The following is a 22,546-nucleotide window of genomic DNA, read 5'->3' as shown; positions in this document are numbered from 1 at the left end:
TATGGTTAAATTCTAGAAAGTGTTTCGGGACTGGGAGATCCGTTCTCTTTTTACGTATGCTATATCTATGCTGATTCATTCTGACCTTAAATTCACAGGTGGTCTCACCTATATACCAAAGTTTACACGGGCACAACAGGAGATATATAACAAATGCTGAACTGCACGTCAAATACTCATTAATCTTGTACACTTTCCCTGTCCGGGGGTGTAAAAATGTAGGGCCTTTTACCATATGGGTGCAATTCACGCAATTCAAGCATGGATAGCATCCTTTCTTGCTAACACCAGTTAATGTCGGCTGGGAATTTTGTCTCATTGTCCCTATGTCTGATTTAACTAAGTAGTTACCAATATTTCCGCTCTTTTTATACGAACATATAGGTGGCTTCTCAAACTCTTTGATGTCAGGGAGACATCTCCCCAACATCCCCCAATGTTTTTTTATAATTTTAACTACTTCACTACTTTCTTCAACATAGGTCATAACTAATGGAATTCGGTCAAGTCATTTCCTATTCCTTGCATTCGATGGCTTATTGATTAATTCTTCCCTTTTTGATTAAGGACTTTCTCTCTAGTTAATTCCAATAGATTTTTTGGGTACCCTCTTCCCAAAAACTTATTTATTAGCCTATCAAGCACCTCGTCAACCTCATCCTCTTTTTTCACAATACGTCTTACTCTCAATAATTGGCTAAGCGTGATTGATCTTATCATGTTACGTGGATGCTGGCTATCATATGTTAGCAGATTGTTCCTATCCGTTTTTTTGACATAGAGTGTGGTGTTAAGCTCTCCTTCTTTTTGCATGACCAGTACGTCCAGAAATTGAATTTCTGATTTAGATGATACCAACGTGAATTTGATGGTATCGTCAATTGTATTGAGGAAATCATGGAAATCTTCCAATGCTTTCTGTGTACCCATCCACAGGAGTAAGACATCATCTATGTATCTCCACCACACCAGCACTTGCCGGAAGTGGTGGGACACATAGATGAGGTCCTCCTCCAGGGCTTCCATCACCAGGTTTGCATACGCGGGGGCCATATTGGCCCCCATGGCTGTTCCCCGTTTTTGTGCATAAAATCTATCCCCAAAAAGAAAATAATTACGTTTTAATATTATATCCAATATCCTTAGTAGGAAAATCCTACCTTCTTCAGTATATTGCATTACATTCAATTTTTTATCCACCGCCCGCAGGCCATTGTCATGATCAATGGAAGTATATAGGGAAACTACGTCAAATGACGCTAATATAATTTCCTCCGTAAGATGTATTTCCTCTAACTTACTGATAAAATTTGTTGTATCCCTTATATACGATTTGCTCTTCTTTACTATCAGGTTAAATAATCTGTCCAAGAATATTCCCAACTTGCTAAAGATTGAATTGACCCCAGAAATTATAGGGCGTCCCGGGGGGTTTATTAAGCTCTTGTGTATTTTGGGGGTAATATACAGCACCGGGGTTGTGGGATCCTCCACTAACAGGTAGTCAAATAAATCCTGGTCAATAGTTTTACAATCTAAGGCCTGTTTAAGGCATGTCCTGATTTCCTTCTCTATACGAAATTTGGGATCTCCTTCCATAATACCATATACCTCCTCGTCCCGCAATTGTCTATTGATTTCGTTTATGTACATGGCCCTGTCCATGACGACGACAGCACCCCCTTTATCCGCGGGTTTTATGATGATGTCATAAAACAGGCCTTAGACATAGGGACAATGAGACAAAATTCCCAGCCGACATTAACTGGTGTTAGCAAGAAAGGATGCTATCCATGCTTGAATTGCGTGAATTGCACCCATATGGTAAAAGGCCCTACATTTTTACACCCCCCGACAGGGAAAGTGTACAGGATTAATGAGTATTTGACGTGCAGTTCAGCATTTGTTATATATCTCCTGATGTGCCCGTGTAAACTTTGGTATATAGGTGAGACCACCTGTGAATTTAAGGTCAGAATGAATCAGCATAGATATAGCATACGTAAAAAGAGAACGGATCTCCCAGTCCCGAAACACTTTCTAGAATTTAACCATACTGAAAAGGATTTGAAATGCAAAATTATTGATGCAGTCCCGGTACAGAGGAGAGGGGGGGATAGGGAATTGATCCTTAAGAAGAAAGAACTAAAATGGATCTATGAACTGAACACTCTGAAACCAAATGGCCTTAATGTGGACTTTAAAATTCATACAGTTATGTAAAGTTTATGGTTATCTATGGTATATAGTTCTTTGTTTAGGTAGCATATTTGGAGGACTTGGTTAGGAAGGGGTATGTTCACCCTTCTGTTGTTTCGAATTGTATTTGTTTTTAATATTTTTTGTCATCCCCTCTGTAGATCCATAATAAATCTGTGGGGGAACATGAACGCAGGAGGACCGAAAACTTATTATTTTTATTAGTTTTTTTCGGTAAATGTTTTGTTTTTGCTAAAAAAAAAATTCAAATATTAAATATAATTCTGCATCTACTGTGCAATTGTCCTGAGAACAATAATAAAATAATTGGTGAAAAGTAATAACATCTTATGAAAAATTATTTCCTACAAGGTATTATAATCTTATATAAATGGTGGTTGTTGGCTGTGATAATGGAAATACAAAGGTTAGGGTTTGCTACCTGGTAGTTGTCCTAATTGCAACAGCTGACCTGTAAGGGTTAAATGGGGCATCTGGACACTATGTGGCGCCCGGAGACAGCCTGAATAAGGTGCCGTCCGTGTTGTCAGGGTATGCTAAAAACCCACCTAAAGTCTAGTTATTGGACTGCCTTTAAGTATAAGCCACAACATCATGCCATACTAAGCGGTATATAAGAATATATAGCTAACTGTGGAGTGGGTGGTCTGTGATCGACTAGTGTAATACATAAGAATTGGAAGCGCTTTAGTCCATGCCACTTTCAATATGGCGTCTGAGTGGCGCTAAGGCGCAAGCGCACGGCATTACAGAAGAATATGCCACTCATAATATGGCGTCTAATGGCGCTAGTGCGCAAGCGCAAGGTAAAAACAATCGGCAATCCCCTATTCGGGTCTTTGTGTTCTCCTGGACATGCGCAGTTAGAATTAATGGACGCTAAGTATGGTGAATGGCGTCCTCCATGCGGTACATGAGCCCCCACAGTAGAAAGTAAGTGTTAACAACATCTATGAATGACAAATATTGAGCGATCTTGACAGGGGTATATTTGTTTATAATATAAGCACATAAGAGCACCTAGCACTTGGCACTGTAGCACCTTACATTGGTATATGACAATGAAAAGTAATTTAAGCACTGTACGATATGAATTTTAATTTGTTGAAATTCTCATTGGCTGTAATCATTAGTGGAAGTACTATAAATATGCACTGTTTTGTACCACCCATTGCTTGAGAAAGGCTCAGTCTGAGCCGAAACGTCGCCCTGAACAGTGGGTTGATTAAATCCTGCAAGGTTTAATACTGATTATATGGAGTGCTGCCTCGTTTTTGCCATATATTGAATTACTTGGATACATGGACTGTTATCCTGGGGCCCTGCACCTGAAGATAAGTTGACATTGTGCTGTTCCCTTTTTTTATATAGATAGATAGATAGATAGATAGATAGATAGAGAGAGAGATATATCTATATATATATATATATAGAGAGAGAGAGAGATATATATATATGTGTGTGTATCTATATACACACATAAAATTATTTATAGAAAGATAGATAAATAGATAAATAATTATTTATGTATGTAACATTATTTTAAGTATAGTGGTGGGAGATGAGAGACATTGCTTAGGTCTTGGGATGAAGATCTTTTAAGACCCTATCAACACCCCTGATATACTGATTGCATTTTGTTTAATCGCATCAACAGTGATTATTGATGAGTTTAATGGTTCATGTCTATTTCGCAGCTGTGATGCTAGAGATTGTTTTCTCGTCTCGAGAAGCCAGTATTTTAACTACTATATCAAAGATTTTGCAGTATGAGTTGATTTTTTTTTATTTCGAGCAATTTCTTAACCATTTGGCACAGAACTCTTTTGCTTTTCCAATCATCTTTCAGTAGCAATATATTTTTAAATATGCATGTGATATAGTGTAGGTGCACTAAAATACTTTCTACTTACTTTCTTTCCCTAATACAGGAGAAAAAAAGGAGCTTACAGATATCAAGTATAAAAACTACAAAATTTTATTAAGATACTAACAAACACATACTAACAAATACACACATAGAAATAAAATAAGGACACTAAGAACCATCCCTATCCCCCATCTAATCCAAGGAGTAATGTGATGTACACAAACGGTAGAGGAAAAGACCGTGTGCCTATATGGACAATGGGTCAATGTAAGCCATAAACCTCACAGAAGTACATATGAGGTACAGGATAGCAGCACAAGTAGCGCTGAATAGTACTATCCTAAAAGCGATCCAAAGTCCAGGGCATACTAACAAGAGATCTACCAGACTGCCAGTAATATAACTGCCACTGGCGTAAAGAAAGCAGTACAGATAATCTCCAGTGGTCCCTCTTACCCCGGTATAGAGATGGATAACGTTAGGCGAGACCCCCGACGCACGTTTCGCTCCAGCGATCTGTTAGCTTTCTCAAGGGGAAGTGTCCGTACTCCACCACATCAAGCCTTATATCCACTGTTTCCGGTCACATGAGGAGCACGTGACCCGGAAATCAGCAGGGACTGCCAATACACGGCGCATGCGTCAATAACCCCCGGCGCCGCAACCACCCCGCCCGGCCAGCCTCCAAAGCCGAGTGAATGGGAGCACGGAGTAACCATGACACCCAGTCACCGGCCGAGGACGCCAAGCGGCCGGACCAAGGAGGGGCGGAGCCAGGAGGGAAAGTCCGCACGCGCACTGCAGACCCAGACCCCACCACCGCAGAAGGCATAACATATAATACCAGTACCGATACAAATACAATGACAGTATAAAGACCCAAAACTGCTATCACATGACAATATACATAAACACAGTATCCAATAATATAGAGAACACATAATAGATCTGTAGGAGAAGCTTCTGCATGCCGGTGTGTGGTTGAAGTATTCAGAGGATACGAAAGGCATCATATAGAAGACTATAATAAACAGGAAAAAGGCACAAGTTACACACAATATTTAAAAAGAACATAAAAAAGGTGAAGCAGACATTTCCGGGTCACGTGCTCCTCATGTGACCGGAAACAGTGGATATAAGGCTTGTTGTGGTGGAGTACGGACACTTCCCCTTGAGAAAGCTAACAGATCGCTGGAGCGAAACGTGCGTCGGGGGTCTCGCCTAACGTTATCCATCTCTATACCGGGGTAAGAGGGACCACTGGAGATTATCTGTACTGCTTTCTTTACGCCAGTGGCAGTTATATTACTGGCAGTCTGGTAGATCTCTTGTTAGTATGCCCTGGACTTTGGATCGCTTTTAGGATAGTACTATTCAGCGCTACTTGTGCTGCTATCCTGTACCTCATATGTACTTCTGTGAGGTTTATGGCTTACATTGACCCATTGTCCATATAGGCACACGGTCTTTTCCTCTACCGTTTGTGTACATCACATTACTCCTTGGATTAGATGGGGGATAGGGATGGTTCTTAGTGTCCTTATTTTATTTCTATGTGTGTATTTGTTAGTATGTGTTTGTTAGTATCTTAATAAAATTTTGTAGTTTTTATACTTGATATCTGTAAGCTCCTTTTTTTCTCCTGTATTAGATATTGCCGTTTGGAGCAGGATTTTGTAGTGCTCAGGACATGGTTTCTGGACACTCTACAATATGAGCCTGGGTTTATGTATATTGATATGTGCTTCTGTGCTTTTCACAGCAGGTCCCAGCATTACTAAGATGGATTTTCGGGCCCGCGACGGTGCATGGCTCACGCAGTTAAATGAAGTTTTTAAGGACACTAATGAGTTGGGCTCAGAGGGGAGTAACATTGGGCTACAGGACACGGTATTAAGATTCAAAGACTTACTGAGAAAAAGGACTAAGATCTGGTGGAATCATGCTTTTCTAGATAGATATTTACAAAAGGGGTTAATCCCTCCTGGCTCCGCCCCTCCTTGGTCCGACCGCTTGGCGTCCTCGGCCGGTGACTGGGTGTCATGGTTACTCCGTGCTCCCATTCACTCGGCTTTGGAGGCTGGCCGGGCGGGGTGGTTGCGGCGCCGGGGTTTATTGACGCATGCGCCGTGTATTGGCAGTCCCTGCTGATTTCCGGGTCACGTGCTCCTCATGTGACCGGAAACAGTGGATATAAGGCTTGTTGTGGTGGAGTACGGACACTTCCCCTTGAGAAAGCTAACAGATCGCTGGAGCGAAACGTGCGTCGGGGTCTCGCCTAACGTTATCCATCTCTATACCGGGGTAAGAGGGACCACTGGAGATTATCTGTACTGCTTTCTTTACGCCAGTGGCAGTTATATTACTGGCAGTCTGGTAGATCTCTTGTTAGTATGCCCTGGACTTTGGATCGCTTTTAGGATAGTACTATTCAGCGCTACTTGTGCTGCTATCCTGTACCTCATATGTACTTCTGTGAGGTTTATGGCTTACATTGACCCATTGTCCATATAGGCACACGGTCTTTTCCTCTACCGTTTGTGTACATCACATTACTCCTTGGATTAGATGGGGGATAGGGATGGTTCTTAGTGTCCTTATTTTATTTCTATGTGTGTATTTGTTAGTATGTGTTTGTTAGTATCTTAATAAAATTTTGTAGTTTTTATACTTGATATCTGTAAGCTCTTTTTTTTCTCCTGTATTAGATATTGCCGTTTGGAGCAGGATTTGGTAGTGCTCAGGACATGGTTTCTGGACACTCTACAATATGAGCCTGGGTTTATGTATATTACTTTCTTTCCTTGTTTCCCATATTGCTTCACTCTTCTTTTGGATCATGTGTTATATTTCCAACAGGACCTGTTCCTGTGCTACGTTCCCCTGTTGCCAGGTGCCACCATATTTATTCTGCAGGCAGCACTAGTGATAAAATAGACACTGGAACCAGAAATTCTGGATAGCGCAGGTTCTGTCCAGGTTAGGATGAATGGAACCTGCAGTGCCATCCAATCTGACAGTATGGGTGGTGTGCTGCACAGCTAGAGTTATCAGCAACATGCTCCAGCCAACTGGAGAGAACCACACCCTACTTAAGCTTCCAGTTTACTGCTGGGAGCTTTTAGAATAGCTTTGTGCTTCTCAGATTCAGTTCTGTCTGTTTAGCTCGTTGTTTGTCATTGTTCCTTGCTTTGACCTCAGCCTGTGTTTTTGACTATTCTTACAGATTCTGATTTTGTACCTTTCCTGCCCTCTGGGTTCTGAGACAGATAGCTGACCTCTCCTGCCAGCCTGCACCACCCAAACAGCAGCTTATTTCATGGCCCCAGCCTATAAACCCTTGTTTAAGTCCAGATCCCTGTGCAGGACTTAAATGGTGAAGGCCAATGCAACTCCTTTGATCTGGTAAGTGGAGTGGTGTGCGCTTAGCTTGTCCATGGTAGCCATTTTAGAGCTGCCAGGTGAACACTGACACAACATCTGTGCAGCATGACTTCAAATCAGCTGAGTTGGATTAAACAAAGGTTAGGTAAGGACCGTAAGTCACTTTCACAATGTGAGGCTAGGGAATTTTCTTTTGGGTCTTCATAAGCTTACAATGATGGAAGTAACAGTCTCTTTGTAAGTAAAGGTTGAAAATGAAGAGTGCAAACATGACCCAGACGAGAATAATGGAAATCCAGGGAAGACAGTATTTTGATAAACCTAAACTATATCATATACATATTGATAAAGGAGTAGGGGATAAAATATTGGTAGGAGTTCTTCATTAAATACATTATTGACATTTTTACCAATAAGAAAATGCAAAGTGCACAGAAAAGTAGCCGATATGCTGCTGGCCAGTGCTGCATGACAAACAGAGGGGACTTGAAGTTCCTCACACCCTTAATTGCACACTAATACTTGTAAAAGCGATTTACTAAATAAATATAATATTAAGCAGAAATGCTATTATAAAAATTGCCTAATGCAATAAAGATTCTTAAAGCAAATTTAAAACTATATTTAATTATATTTATCATTACATTTTTTGCAAATTTTTGTTTTCATATACTGTACTTTAGCTTCAACAAAGAAAAATCTAGTTGAAATTACCTAGAAAGATCAGATTTTCTTTACTTTAATTGCATTTCAATCAATTTTACAAATAGGGATTTTCAATTCTTTTCAATCAATATGCCAGATCATTAACGAATCTATCCTTGTCAACTATGGGATCAAATAAATCTTGACTGCACCCTATTTTTAGTGAGGCTTGAGCAACAGGAGGAATTTTGAAATTGTGCTGCTGCTCAATGAGTGGAGTACAATACATAAAAAAAAACACTCCTGGTCTGAAAAGTGATGTTCACAGCTTGACAATAGATTCCTATAAGATATCTTATGTGTACAGTATATTATCACATTGCATACAAATAAATTATGTTTACCACTATACTGAACAAAATTTTTGAAAATGAGCTCACAATTAGGCCGGCGTCACACTTGCGAGTTTTACGGACGTAAGAGCGCAGAATCTACGTCCGTAAAACTCGCAAAAAATACGGCACAATTATTCTCTATGCCCCTGCTCCTATTTGCCGTATTTTACTGATCAGTATTATACGGCTTTCTACGGCCGTACAAAATCGCAGCATGCTGCGTTTGTCACCGTACTGCGCAAGAAATACGCCAATGAAAGTCTATGGAAGCGTGAAAAATACGGATTACACACGGACAAGCAGTGTGACTTGCGAGAAATACGTAGCGCTGTTAGAGAGAAAAGCCGGCAATTCAGTGCGGTGTACAGTAAAATCACACTGACAGCTTACAGTCCAATAGGTAGAATAAATGTGTACACATAGAATAGGTATATATATATATATGTCAGTGAGACACATATATGTATATATATTAATATTTATTCCAGCGCTATACAGCTTGAAAGCCGGTAATTCAATTACCGGCTTTTTCTTTCTCCTTCCTAAAACCCGACATGATTTGAGACATGGTTTACATACAGTAAACCATGTCTTCTCTCCATTTTTTTTGCAGATTCCACACTACTAATGTCAGTAGTGTGTATCTGCAAAATTTGGCCGTTCTAGCTCTTAAAATAAAGGGTTAAATGGCGGAAAAAATTGGCGTGGGCTCCCGCGCAATTTTCTCCGCCAGAGTAGTAAAGCCAGTGACTGAGGGCAGATATTAATAGCCTGGAGAGGGTCCACGGTTATTGGCCCCCCCCTGGCTACAAATATCTGCCCCCAGCTACCCCAGAAAAGGCACATCTGGAAGATGCGCCTATTCTGGCACTTGGCCACTCTCTTCCCATTCCCGTGTAGCGGTGGGATATGGGGTAATGAAGGGTTAATGCCACCTTGCTATTGTAAGGTGACATTAAGCCTAATTAATAATGGAGAGGCGTCAATTATGACACCTATCCATTATTAATCCAATTGTAGTGAAGGGTTAAATAAAACACAAACACATTATTTAAAATTATTTTAATGAAATAAAAACAATGGTTGTTGCAGTATTTTATTCAACGTCCAATCCAGTCACTGAAGACCCTCGTTCTGTGAGTAAAAAAACATAATAAACCAACAATATACTTACCCTCCGCAGATCTGTAACGTCCAACGATGTAAATCCTTCTGAAGGGGTTAAAACATTTTGCAGCAAGGAGCTGTGCTAATGCAGGCTGCTCCTCGCTGCAAAACCCCAGGGAATGAGGCTAAAGATAGATCAATGAGCTATATTTAGCTTCATTTGCGGTGAGGCGCCCTCTGCTGGCTGTTCATAGATCGTGGGAAATTACCTAGAAAGCTCCCTGGCTTTCTAGGTAATTTCCCACGATCTATGAACAGCCAGCAGAGGGCGCCTCACCGCAAATGAAGCTAAATATAGATCATTGATCTATTTTTAGCCTCATTCCCTGGGGTTTTGCAGCGAGGAGCAGCCTGCATTAGCACAGCTCCTTGCTGCAAAATGTTTTAACCCCTTCAGAAGGATTTACATCGTTGGACGTTACAGATCTGCGGAGGGTAAGTATATTGTTGGTTTATTATGTTTTTTTACTCACAGAACGAGGGTCTTCAGTGACTGGATTGGGCGTTGAATAAAATACTGCAACAACCATTGTTTTTATTTCATTAAAATAATTTTAAATAATGTGTTTGTGTTTTATTTAACCCTTCACTACAATTGGATTAATAATGGATAGGTGTCATAATTGACGCCTCTCCATTATTAATTAGGCTTAATGTCACCTTACAATAGCAAGGTGGCATTAACCCTTCATTACCCCATATCCCACCGCTACACGGGAATGGGAAGAGAGTGGCCAAGTGCCAGAATAGGCGCATCTTCCAGATGTGCCTTTTCTGGGGTGGCTGGGGGCAGGTGTTTTTAGCCAGGGGGGGGCCAATAACCGTGGACCCTCTCCAGGCTATTAATATCTGCCCTCAGTCACTGGCTTTACTACTCTGGCGGAGAAAATTGCGCGGGAGCCCACGCCAATTTTTTCCGCCATTTAACCCTTTATTTTAAGAGCTAGAACGGCCAAATTTTGCAGATACACACTACTGACATTAGTAGTGTGGAATCTGCAAAAAAAATGGAGAGAAGACATGGTTTACTGTATGTAAACCATGTCTCAAATCATGTCGGGTTTTAGGAAGGAGAAGGAAAAAGCCGGTAATTGAATTACCGGCTTTCAAGCTGTCTAGCGCTGGAATAAATATTAATATATATACATATATGTGTCTCACTGACATATATATATATATATACCTATTCTATGTGTACACATTTATTCTACCTATTCTACTGTAAGCTGTCAGTGTGATTTTACTGTACACCGCACTGAATTACCGGCTTTTCTCTCTAATATATGTGTCTACTGACACATATATATATATATATATGTATATATATATATATATATATATATATATATATATATATATATATATATATATATAGACAGTATATATATATTTTCTTTTCTTTTTGGGACACATGGATCACTTCTATAGCGGTATGTTGGTTTTGCTAGCCTGCGAGAAAACCACGCAGTACGGATGCCATACGGATTACATACGGAGGATGCCATGCGCAAAAAACGCTGACACACCCTGCCTACGGAGGAGCTACGGACCACTTTTTTCGGGACTTTTCAGCGTATTACGGCCGTAATATACGGACCGTATTGTTTTACGCTGTGTGTGACGCCGGCCTCAGTGTTGAGCGATACCTTCCGATATCCAGAAGTATCAGTATCGGATTGGATCGGCCGATATCCAAAAAATATCGGATATCGCCGATACAGATACCCGATACCAATGCAAGTCAATGGGACACAAATATTGGAATGTAAATAATCCCTTTCTGTCCTTCTACATCTTGTTCCGGAGGGGGGAAGAGTGTGGGCAGTGCGTGGGCAGACATATTGCGTGTCAGTGTGTGCGGGCGGGGTCAGTGTGGGCCTGCCAGGGCTCTGTGCAGGCTGCCGGGGCTCTGTGCGGTGTGCCAGGGCTCTGTGCGGGCTGCTGAGGCTCTGTGCGGGCTGCCAGGCGTCTGTACGGGCCTGCCAGGGCTCTGTGGGGGCTGCCTGGGCTCTGTGCGGCCTGCCTGGGTTCTGTGTGGGCTGCCAGGGCTCTGTGCGGGCTGCCAGGGGTCTGTGCATGTGTGCAGGCATTGTCTGATGGGACAACAAGTCCAATCGGACGATGCCTGCTACAGTGACAGTGATTGACACATTAGCCAATGATGGGACAGTAGTAGTCCCATCATCAGGCTAATGTGTTGAATGAAAAAATAAAGCATACATACTACATACATACTACATACAGTACATTCATACATTACATACAATACATACATACATACAGACATACTGTACATTAAACATACTGTATGTGAGTACATACTCACCATTACTTGTCATTTTGATCCCCGAAGCCAGTGTCATCTGTAAAAAATATTAAAATAACAAACAACCAATATACTCCCTGATCCACAGAAATCCACGAGTGTCCCACGACGATCTCCCGTGGAGAACGGCAGCATCAGCTGATGGTACCGCTCTCCAGGGGCCCCAGGAACACAATGATGGGAGGAAGGTATTCTTCCGCACTGTATTCCTCCGCCGCTGTAAAAAAATAGCCCCTAGTCTCATTTTTGGCATTGCTGTGTGAGAAATTTTCCCACGCAGCAATTGCCATAAAGTGAGACATTGAACTATAGTAACCTCAGTGATGCACTGCAGGAGCCATTGTTTCCTATCAGTGTGTCACTGAGGGCCCCATAGAGCAGTGACATCACCCAATGTCACTGTTCTATAGGGGAGATCATCGTGGGACACTCATAATTGGACTACGGCGGACAGGTAGTATACGGTTTATTATTTTACGCTTTTTGCAGGTGCTGAAGTATGGTAAGTATGGTTAAATGAAGAATATTAAAATACTTTTTTTCTAATGTGTGTGTTTTATTAACCCTTTATTACTATTGAACTAATAATGGATAGGCGTCTTATTGACGCCTCTCCGTTATTAATCTGGCTTAATATCACCTTACAATACCAAAGTGACATTAACCCCTTATTACCCCATATCCCACCGCTACACGGGAGTGGGAAGAGAGGGGCTAAGTGCCAGAATTGGCGCATCTTACAGATGCGCCATTTCTGGGGTGGCTGCGGACTGGTATTTGTAGCTGGGGGGGGGGGGAGGCAATATCCATGGCCCCTCTCTAGGCTATGAATATTAGCCCACAGCTGTCTGCATAGTCTTTCTGGCTATAAAATAAAGGGGGAACCCCCTTCATTTTTTGGGTGGGTCCCCCTATTTTAATAGCCAGTAAAAGCTACGCAGACAGCTGCGGGCTGATATTCATAGCAGGCTACAAATATTGGCCCCCGGATATCAGCTTTACCCCTCTGGTGCAGAAAATTGCGCGGGAGCCCACGCTGTTTTTTTCCTTAAATTAACGCTCATTAAGGCCTCTTTCACACTTGCGTCGGTACGGGTCCGTCGCTATGCGTCAGGCTGACGTACCGACGCACGTTGTGAAATTTGTAACCCTACAAGGGCAGCGGATGCAGTTTTTCAACGCATCCACTGCCCATTCTGAAGACCGGGGAGGAGGGGGCAGAGTTTCGGCCGCGCATGTGCGGTAGAAAATGGCGAATGCGATGGACAAAAAAGTGTTCACTTGAACGCATTTTCATGCTGACGGTCCACCAAAACATGACGGATACGTTGCACGACAGACGCGTTGTGTGGCCATCCATCGCGATCCGTCGCTAATACAAGTCTACGGGTAAAAAACGCATCCTGCGAGCACATTTACAGGATCCGTTTTTTTCCCAAAATGACTTATTGCGACAGATTGCTAAAAGCGTAAGTGTGAAAGTAACCTTAAAAGCCTGGGCCTTTCTATTATATATCTATGGATATATCTATCTATAGATATATTTATAGATAGAAATATCTATAGATGCATAGATGCATCTATCCATATATCTGGCTGCTTTCATACATCAGGTTTTTGACGTCAGGCACAATCCGGCGAGTTTTGAAAAAAATGGATCTGGTGAAAAAAAAAAACAGATCTGGCGAAAAAAAAAACGGATCCGGCAGAAAAAAACGGATCTGGCAGAAAAGAACGAATCCAGCAGAAAAAATGGATCCGGCGGAAAAGAACAGATCTGGCGAAAAAAACGGATCCGGCAGGAAAAAACGGATCCGGTGGAAAAGAACTGGTCCGGTGGAAAAAAATGGACCCAGCGGAAGAAAGCGGATCCGGTGGAAGAGAACTGATCTCGCTGAAAAGAACGAATCCGGCGGAAAAGAACGGATCCGGCGGAAAAGAACGGATCTGGCGGAAAAAAACGGATCAGTTTTTTTCACAACTCACCGGATTGTGCCTGACGGCAAAAACCTTATATGTGAAATCAGCCAGATATATGGAGAGATACATCTATGTGTTAGATGTATCTCTCCATATATCTGGCTGCTTTCACACATCATGTTTTTGCCGTCAAGCACAAACCGGCGAGTTTTTAAAAAAATGGATCCGGCGGAAAAATACGTATCCGGGTGGAAAAGAACGGATCCGGCGGAAAAGAATGGATCCAGCGGAAAAGAACGGATGCAGCGGAAAAAACGGATCTGGCGGAATAGAACGGACCCGGCGGAAAACAACGGATCCGCTGGACAAAAATGGATCCGGCCGAAAAGAACGGGTGCGGCGGAGAAAAACAGATCCGGTGGAAAAGAATGGATCCGGCAGAAAAGAACGGATCCGGCGGAAAAGAACAGATCTGGCGGAAAAAAACGGATCCGTTTTTTTCACATCTCGCCGGATTGTGCCTGACGGCAAAAACCTGATGTGTGAAAGCAGCCAGATATATGGATAGATACATCTATGTATTCTATGTATCTATCCATATATCTGGCTGCTTTCACACATCAGGTTTTTGCCATTAGGCACAATCCGGCGAGTTTTGAAAAAAATGGATCCGGCGGAAAAGAACAGATCGGGTGGAAAAAACCGGATCTGATTTTTTCACAACTTTTAAAACTTGCCGGATTGTGCCTGATGGCAAAAACCTGATATGTGAAACAGCCAGATATATGGGTAGATACATTTATGTATCTATAGATATATCTATCTATGAATAAATATATCTATACGGTAGATAGATATATAATAGAAAGGCCAATGTTTAATGAGCGTTTAATTTTAAAAAAAAATGGTGTGGGCTCCCACGCAATTCTCTGCGCCAGAGGGGGAAAGCCGACGGCCGGTGCCAATATTTGTAGCCTGCCATGAATATCAGCCCTCAACTGTCTGCGTAGCCTTTACTGGCTATTAAAATAGGGGACCCAAAAAAAATGACATGGGGTCCCCCTATATTTTATAGCCAGAAAGGCTACGCAGACAGCTGTGGGCTGATATTCATAGCCTAGAGAGGGGCCATGGATATTGCCCCCCCGGCTACAAATACCAGTCCGCAGCCACCCCAGAAATGGCACATCTTGCCATTAAGGTGCTTGCTTGTAAGGTGACATTAAGCCGGTATGTAGTATTTTTTTTTTTACATTCAACACATTACCCAGATGATGGGACTACTACTGTCCCATCATTAGCTAATGTGGCAATCACTGTCACTGTAGCAAGCATCGTCCGATGGGACTTGTAGTCGGACGATGCCTGCACACGCACAGACCCCTGGCAGCCCCCACACAGCACCCCGGCAGCCCGCACAGCGCCCAGGCAGCCCGCACAGCGCCCCGGCAGCCCGCGCAGAGGCCTGGCAGCCTGCACAGAGCCCCGGCAGGCCCATACAGACCCCTGGAAGTTCCGCACATAGCCCCGGCAGCCCGCAAAGACCCCCGGCAGCCCGCACAGACTCCGGCAGCCCGCACAGAGCCCCAGCAGCCTGCACAGAGCCTCGGCAGGCCCGTACAGACCCCCGGCAGGCCTCTCAGACCCCCAGCAGCCCGCACAGAGCCCCGGCAGCCCGCACAGAGCCCTGGCAGCCCACATAGACCCCCGGCAGCTCGCACAGTGCCCCATCAGGCCCCCACAGACCCCCGGCAGCCCGCACAGACCCCCGGCAGCCCGCACAGAGCCCGGGCAGGCCTGCACAGACCACCGGCAGGCCCGCACAGACCCCCAGCAGGCCTGCACAGACCCCCCACTGTCACGCACAGACCGTGCCCGCACACACAGACATGCAGTCTCTGCCCACGCACCGCCCACACTCTATTATAGTGCATCATTGCATTATGGGAACTTCCGATTCCGGTATCCGATATTGCAAAAGTATTGGAACTCGGTATTGGAATTCCGATACATCGAATATCAGCTGATACCCGATATTTGCAGTATCGGAAAGCTCAACACTACTCACAATACATGATATTTATGCTCCATCAAAAAAAATCTTGCTTTATTTAAAGAAACTAGTTTTTGGAATTGTTCTAAAAAAGCTAGAAGATCGTTGGGTACAGCCGGGACCAGCTGCTTGGAAAGAATCACCAAACCAGGGATTCAAGCTTGAGGAGGCTAATTTGCATATTCCAGGTGCCTTCTGGGAAAAGCGAAGAGTCTCCCTAAGCTAGAAGATCTTTGGGTACAGCCGGGACCAGCTGCTTGGAAAGAATCACCAAACCGCGCGCCGGTAGGACACAAACATAACTGTAGGACATTATTGCAAGAGAGCTTGGCTGAGTAGATTACACAAGAAGGAAAACACACAGCAAGTCAGCAGGATCTAGGAGCAACATGGCAGATGTGACAACCTACATGGTGAGCTGCAGCATGTACTACATGTTCACAGATCGACCAGAAGAAGAATCAAATTTCACCTGTCAGAAGTGTAGACTAGTGGCCCTTTTAGAAGAAAAGGTGCGGGGTCTGGAAGAAAGAATAGCAACTTTGAAACTCATCAAAGAGAATGAAGACTTTCTAGACAGAACAGAAGCATCTCTACTGGTCACACAAGGTGAAAAAAGTGTCAGAGAACCTCCAAAAGCAGATGAGTGGAAGCATGTGACCAAAAGAAGCAAGAAGACCATGGAGAAATCACCAACCACACAACTGAAGAACCGATATCAAATCATTGTAGAGGATGAAGATGGCACACCTAAGGATGAAGCAATACCAGCAAGCAAAAAAGAAAAAGGCACACAGCAACAAGTGACAGCAAAAAGTACAGCCAAGAAGCAACGAAGAGTGGTGGTTAGTGTTGAGCATTCCGATACCGCAAGTATCGGGTATCGGCCGATACTTGCGGTATCGGAATTCCGATACCGAGATCCGATACTTTTGTGGTATCGGGTATCGGTATCGGATACATAGAGATGTGTAAAATAAAGAATTAAAATAAAAAATATTGATATATTTACCTCTCCGGCGGCCCCTGGTGAGTCCGCGGGTAACCGGCAGGCTTCGTTGTTCAAAATCAGCGCTTTTAGGACCTGAGAATCACGTCCCGGCTTCTGATTGGTCGCGGGCCGCCCATGTGACCGCCACGCGACCAATCACAAGCCGCGACGTCACCGCAAGCTATTAGCGCGCTCATTTTTTAAAAATGAGCGCGTTAATGGCTTTCAAAGATGTAGCGGGTTGTGATTGGTTGCGGCCGCGACCAATCACAAGCCGCGACGTCACCGCAAGCTATTAACGCGCTCATTTTTAAAAATGAGCGCGTTAATGGCTTTCAAAGACGTAGCGGCTTGTGATTGGTCGCGTGGCCGCGACCAATCACAAGCCGCTACGTCTTTGAAAGCCATTAACGCGCTCATTTTTAAAAATGAGCGCGTTAATAGCTTGCGGTGACGTCGCGGCTTGTGATTGGTCGCGGCCACGCGACCAATCACAAGCCGCTACGTCTTTGAAAGCCATTAACGCGCTCATTTTTAAAAATGAGCGCGTTAATAGCTTGCGGTGATGTCGCGGCTTGTGATTGGTCGCGTGGCGGTCACATGGGCGGCCCGCGACCAATCAGAAGCCGGGACGTGATTCTCAGGTCCTAAAAGCGCTGATTTTGAACAAAGAAGCCTGCCGGTTACCCGCGCTGAGTTCAGGGGCCGCCGGAGAGGTAAATATATCAATATTTTTTATTTTAATTCTTTATTTTACACATCCCTATGGATCCCAGGGCCTGAAGGAGAGTTTCCTCTCCTTCAGACCCTGGGAACCATGAGAATACCTTCCGATACTTGATGTCCCATTGACTTGTATTGGTATCGGATATCGGTATCGGCGATATCCGATATTTTTCGGGTATCGGCCAATACTATCCGATACCGATACTTTCAAGTATCGGACGGTATCGCTCAACACTAGTGGTGGTGGTGGGAGACTCACTACTGAGAGGCACAGAAGCAGCCATCTGCAGACCGGACATAACTGCAAGAGAAGTATGCTGCCTTCCAGGTGCGATGATCAAGGATGTGACCGATAGGATACCAAAGCTCTTCAACTCCAAGGACGTCCACCCATTTCTTCTGATACATGTTGGCACCAATGACACGGCAAGGAAGGACCTACCGACAATCTGCAAAGACTTTGAAGAGTTGGGGAAGAAAGTAAAGGAACTGGATGCACAGGTAGTTTTTTCTTCTATCCTTCCAGTAGACGGGCATGGCACCAGGAGATGGAACAGGATCCTTGATGCAAACAACTGGCTAAGACGATGGTGCAGACAACAAGGATTCGGATTCCTGGACCACGGTGTGAATTACTTGTACGATGGACTCCTCGCCAGAGACGGACTACACCTCAACAAACCTGGGAAACACACATTCGCCAGAAGACTCGCTACACTCATCAGGAGGGCGTTAAACTAGAAGAAGAGGGGACGGGAAGAAAAACATTAGACTTGAACAAAGAAGATCCAGGAAAACATACTCAGAAGGGAGGTAAGAACATTTCTAAAACAATCCACAGCGAGGAGATTGGAACAAAACAAAATCCTCTAAACTGCATGCTCGCAAACGCCAGAAGCCTGACAAACAAGATGGAAGAACTAGAAGCAGAAATATCTACAGGTAACTTTGACATAGTGGGAATAACCGAGACATGGTTAGATGAAAGCTATGACTGGGCAGTTAACTTACAGGGTTACAGTCTGTTTAGAAAGGATCGTAAAAATCGGAGAGGAGGAGGGGTTTGTCTCTATGTAAAGTCTTGTCTAAAGTCCACTTTAAGGGAGGATATTAGCGAAGGAAATGAGGATGTCGAGTCCATATGGGTCGAAATTCATGGAGGGAAAAATGGTAACAAAATTCTCATTGGGGTCTGTTACAAACCCCCAAATATAACAGAAACCATGGAAAGTCTACTTCTAAAGCAGATAGATGAAGCTGCAACCCATAATGAGGTCCTGGTTATGGGGGACTTTAACTACCCGGATATTAACTGGGAAACAGAAACCTGTGAAACCCATAAAGGCAACAGGTTTCTGCTAATAACCAAGAAAAATTATCTTTCACAATTGGTGCAGAATCCAACCAGAGGAGCAGCACTTTTAGACCTAATACTATCTAATAGACCTGACAGAATAACAAATCTGCAGGTGGTCGGGCATCGCGACGTCACCGCCAGGTCCTGGAAGGCTGATTCTAAGGAAGGAAGACTGCCGGTTAGTACCAGGGCGCGTCAGAGGGTAAGTATTGCGATATTTTTTATTTTAATTCTTTATTTTACACTAAAATATGGATCGCAGGGCCTAAAGGAGAGTTTCCGCTCCTTCAGACCCTGGGAGCCATGGAAACCCAATGCACTGCATTGGGTTTCGAGTTTCGGCCGACCCCGACCCCGACTTTTTTATAGGATCGGCCGATTTCACTTGACCCGACTTTTGAAAAAGTCGGGTTTCGTGAAACCCGACCCGATCCTATAAAAGTAAAGGTCGCTCATCCCTACCTAATACTATCTAATAGACCTGACAGAATAACAAATCTGCAGGTAGTCGGGCATCTAGGAAATAGCGACCACAATATTGTGCAGTTTCACCTGTCTTTCACTAGGGGGACTTGTCAGGGAGTCACAAAAACACTGAACTTTAGGAAGGCAAAGTTTGACCAGCTTAGAGATGCCCTTAATCTGGTAGACCGGGACAATATCCTCAGAAATAAGAATACAGATAATAAATGGGAAATGTTTAAGAACATCCTAAACAGGCACTGTAAGCAGTTTATACCTTGTGGGAATAAAAGGACTAGAAATAGGAAAAACCCAATGTGGCTAAACAAAGAAGTAAGACAGGCAATTAACAGTAAAAAGAAAGCATTTGCACTACTAAAGCAGGATGGCACCATTGAAGCTCTAAAAAACTATAGGGAGAAAAATACTTTATCTAAAAAACTAATTAAAGCTGCCAAAAAGGAAACAGAGAAGCACATTGCTAAGGAGAGTAAAACTAATCCCAAACTGTTCTTCAACTATATCAATAGTAAAAGAATAAAAACTGAAAATATAGGCCCCTTAAAAAATAGTGAGGAAAGAATGGTTGTAGATGACGAGGAAAAAGCTAACATATTAAACACCTTCTTCTCCATGGTATTCACGGTGAAAAATGAAATGCTAGGTGAAATCCCAAGAAACAATGAAAACCCTATATTAAGGGTCACCAATCTAACCCAAGAAGAGGTGCGAAACCGGCTAAATAAGATTAAAATAGATAAATCTCCGGGTCCGGATGGCATACACCCACGAGTACTAAGAGAACTAAGTAATGTAATAGATAAACCATTATTTCTTATTTTTAGGGACTCTATAGCGACAGGGTCTGTTCCGCAGGATTGGCGCATAGCAAATGTGGTGCCAATATTCAAAAAGGGCTCTAAAAGTGAACCTGGAAATTATAGGCCAGTAAGTCTAACCTCTATTGTTGGTAAAATATTTGAAGGGTTTCTGAGGGATGTTATTCTGGATTATCTCAATGAGAATAACTGTTTAACTCCATATCAGCATGGGTTTATGAGAAATCGCTCCTGTCAAACCAATCTAATCAGTTTTTATGAAGAGGTAAGCTATAGGCTGGACCACGGTGAGTCATTGGACGTGGTATATCTCGATTTTTCCAAAGCGTTTGATACCGTGCCGCACAAGAGGTTGGTACACAAAATGAGAATGCTTGGTCTGGGGGAAATTATGTGTAAATGGGTTAGTAACTGGCTTAGTGATAGAAAGCAGAGGGTGGTTATAAATGGTATAGTCTCTAACTGGGTCGCTGTGACCAGTGGGGTACCGCAGGGGTCGGTATTGGGACCTGTTCTCTTCAACATATTCATTAATGATCTGGTAGAAGGTTTACACAGTAAAATATCAATATTTGCAGATGATACAAAACTATGTAAAGCAGTTAATACAAGAGAAGATAGTATTCTGCTACAGATGGATCTGGATAAGTTGGAAACTTGGGCTGAAAGGTGGCAGATGAGGTTTAACAATGATAAATGTAAGGTTATACACATGGGAAGAAGGAATCAATGTCACCATTACACACTGAATGGGAAACCACTGGGTAAATCTGACAGGGAGAAGGACTTGGGGATCCTAGTTAATGATAAACTTACCTGGAGCAGCCAGTGCCAGGCAGCAGCTGCCAAGGCAAACAGGATCATGGGGTGCATTAAAAGAGGTCTGGATACACATGATGAGAGCATTATACTGCCTCTGTACAAATCCCTAGTTAGACCGCACATGGAGTACTGTGTCCAGTTTTGGGGACCGGTGCTCAGGAAGGATATAATGGAACTAGAGAGAGTACAAAGGAGGGCAACAAAATTAATAAAGGGGATGGGAGAACTACAATACCCAGATAGATTAGCGAAATTAGGATTATTTAGTCTAGAAAAAAGACGACTGAGGGGCGATCTAATAACCATGTATAAGTATATAAGGGGACAATACAAATATCTCGCTGAGGATCTGTTTATACCAAGGAAGGTGACGGGCACAAGGGGGCATTCTTTGCGTCTGGAGGAGAGAAGGTTTTTCCACCAACATAGAAGAGGATTCTTTACTGTTAGGGCAGTGAGAATCTGGAATTGCTTGCCTGAGGAGGTGGTGATGGCGAACTCAGTCGAGGGGTTCAAGAGAGGCCTGGATGTCTTCCTGGAGCAGAACAATATTGTATCATACAATTAGGTTCTGTAGAAGGACGTAGATCTGGGGATTTATTATGATGGAATATAGGCTGAACTGGATGGACAAATGTCTTTTTTCGGCCTTACTAACTATGTTACTATGTTACTATGTATTACCTTTTTACAGCTTATGAGCATTATATTTAATGGTAGAGAAAAACAGTGAGACCTATTAAATGTTAAATAGATACTTTTGTTGAGAAAAGAAAACAACAGTTAAAAAAACTTTTATGTACAATAATGTGAAGTGCCCACAAGCTTTTAAACTGTTGATTGTTCCTAAAGCTGTATTTTTTATAGACATTTTAGTTTTACTCACCAAGGTTTGCACTATGGCATGATTTGTGGCATTCATATGAGCATTAAGTGGAAACGAACATTCCCCATCACAATAAAATGCAGCATAACCCTCTGGAGCTATAATCCAATCCTATGACAAAACAGAAGCAGCAAATATATTATGTTAAATATATAACTTTTATATTGGAAAAAATAATAGCATTGTTCTTGCTATCACTGGTTCACACTGCTACATTGTCAATTAAATAATTTGTAATTGATAGAGTAAAATGTTTGTTTGATAAGTATATTTATTTATTTTACTTCATTATATAGCACTTTGTAGAGAGATGTCACCACTCCCATGGAGTGCTTGTAATCAAACACAGCTACAGTGGGGAAAATAAGTACCGTATTTTCTGCTGTATAAGATGACTGGCCGCATAAGACGAATCCCAACTTTTCCATATAAAATATGGAATTTGGGATATACCCGCCGTATAAGACAAGGGTCATCTTATAC

The 22,546-nt window shown here is 42.9% G+C and overlaps 1 protein-coding gene across 1 annotated transcript in view; it reads right to left on the bottom strand.

Annotated features, from left to right (window-relative positions):
• BMP5 (bone morphogenetic protein 5) overlaps nt 1-22,546 on the bottom strand; it is a 574,966-nt gene that overhangs the window by 8,706 nt on the left and 543,714 nt on the right. The window contains exon 6 of the mRNA XM_069726747.1: nt 22,064-22,174. Within this exon, the coding sequence (XP_069582848.1) occupies nt 22,064-22,174 (111 nt within the window). The remainder of the gene's footprint in view (nt 1-22,063; nt 22,175-22,546) is intronic.

The sequence above is a fragment of the Ranitomeya imitator genome, chromosome 5 (assembly GCF_032444005.1).
Source record: "Ranitomeya imitator isolate aRanImi1 chromosome 5, aRanImi1.pri, whole genome shotgun sequence".
In the NCBI taxonomy this organism is placed as follows: Eukaryota; Metazoa; Chordata; class Amphibia; order Anura; family Dendrobatidae; genus Ranitomeya; species Ranitomeya imitator.
The sequence above is the reverse complement of the archived record's forward strand: the minus strand, read 5'-3'. Positions and strand labels throughout refer to the sequence as shown.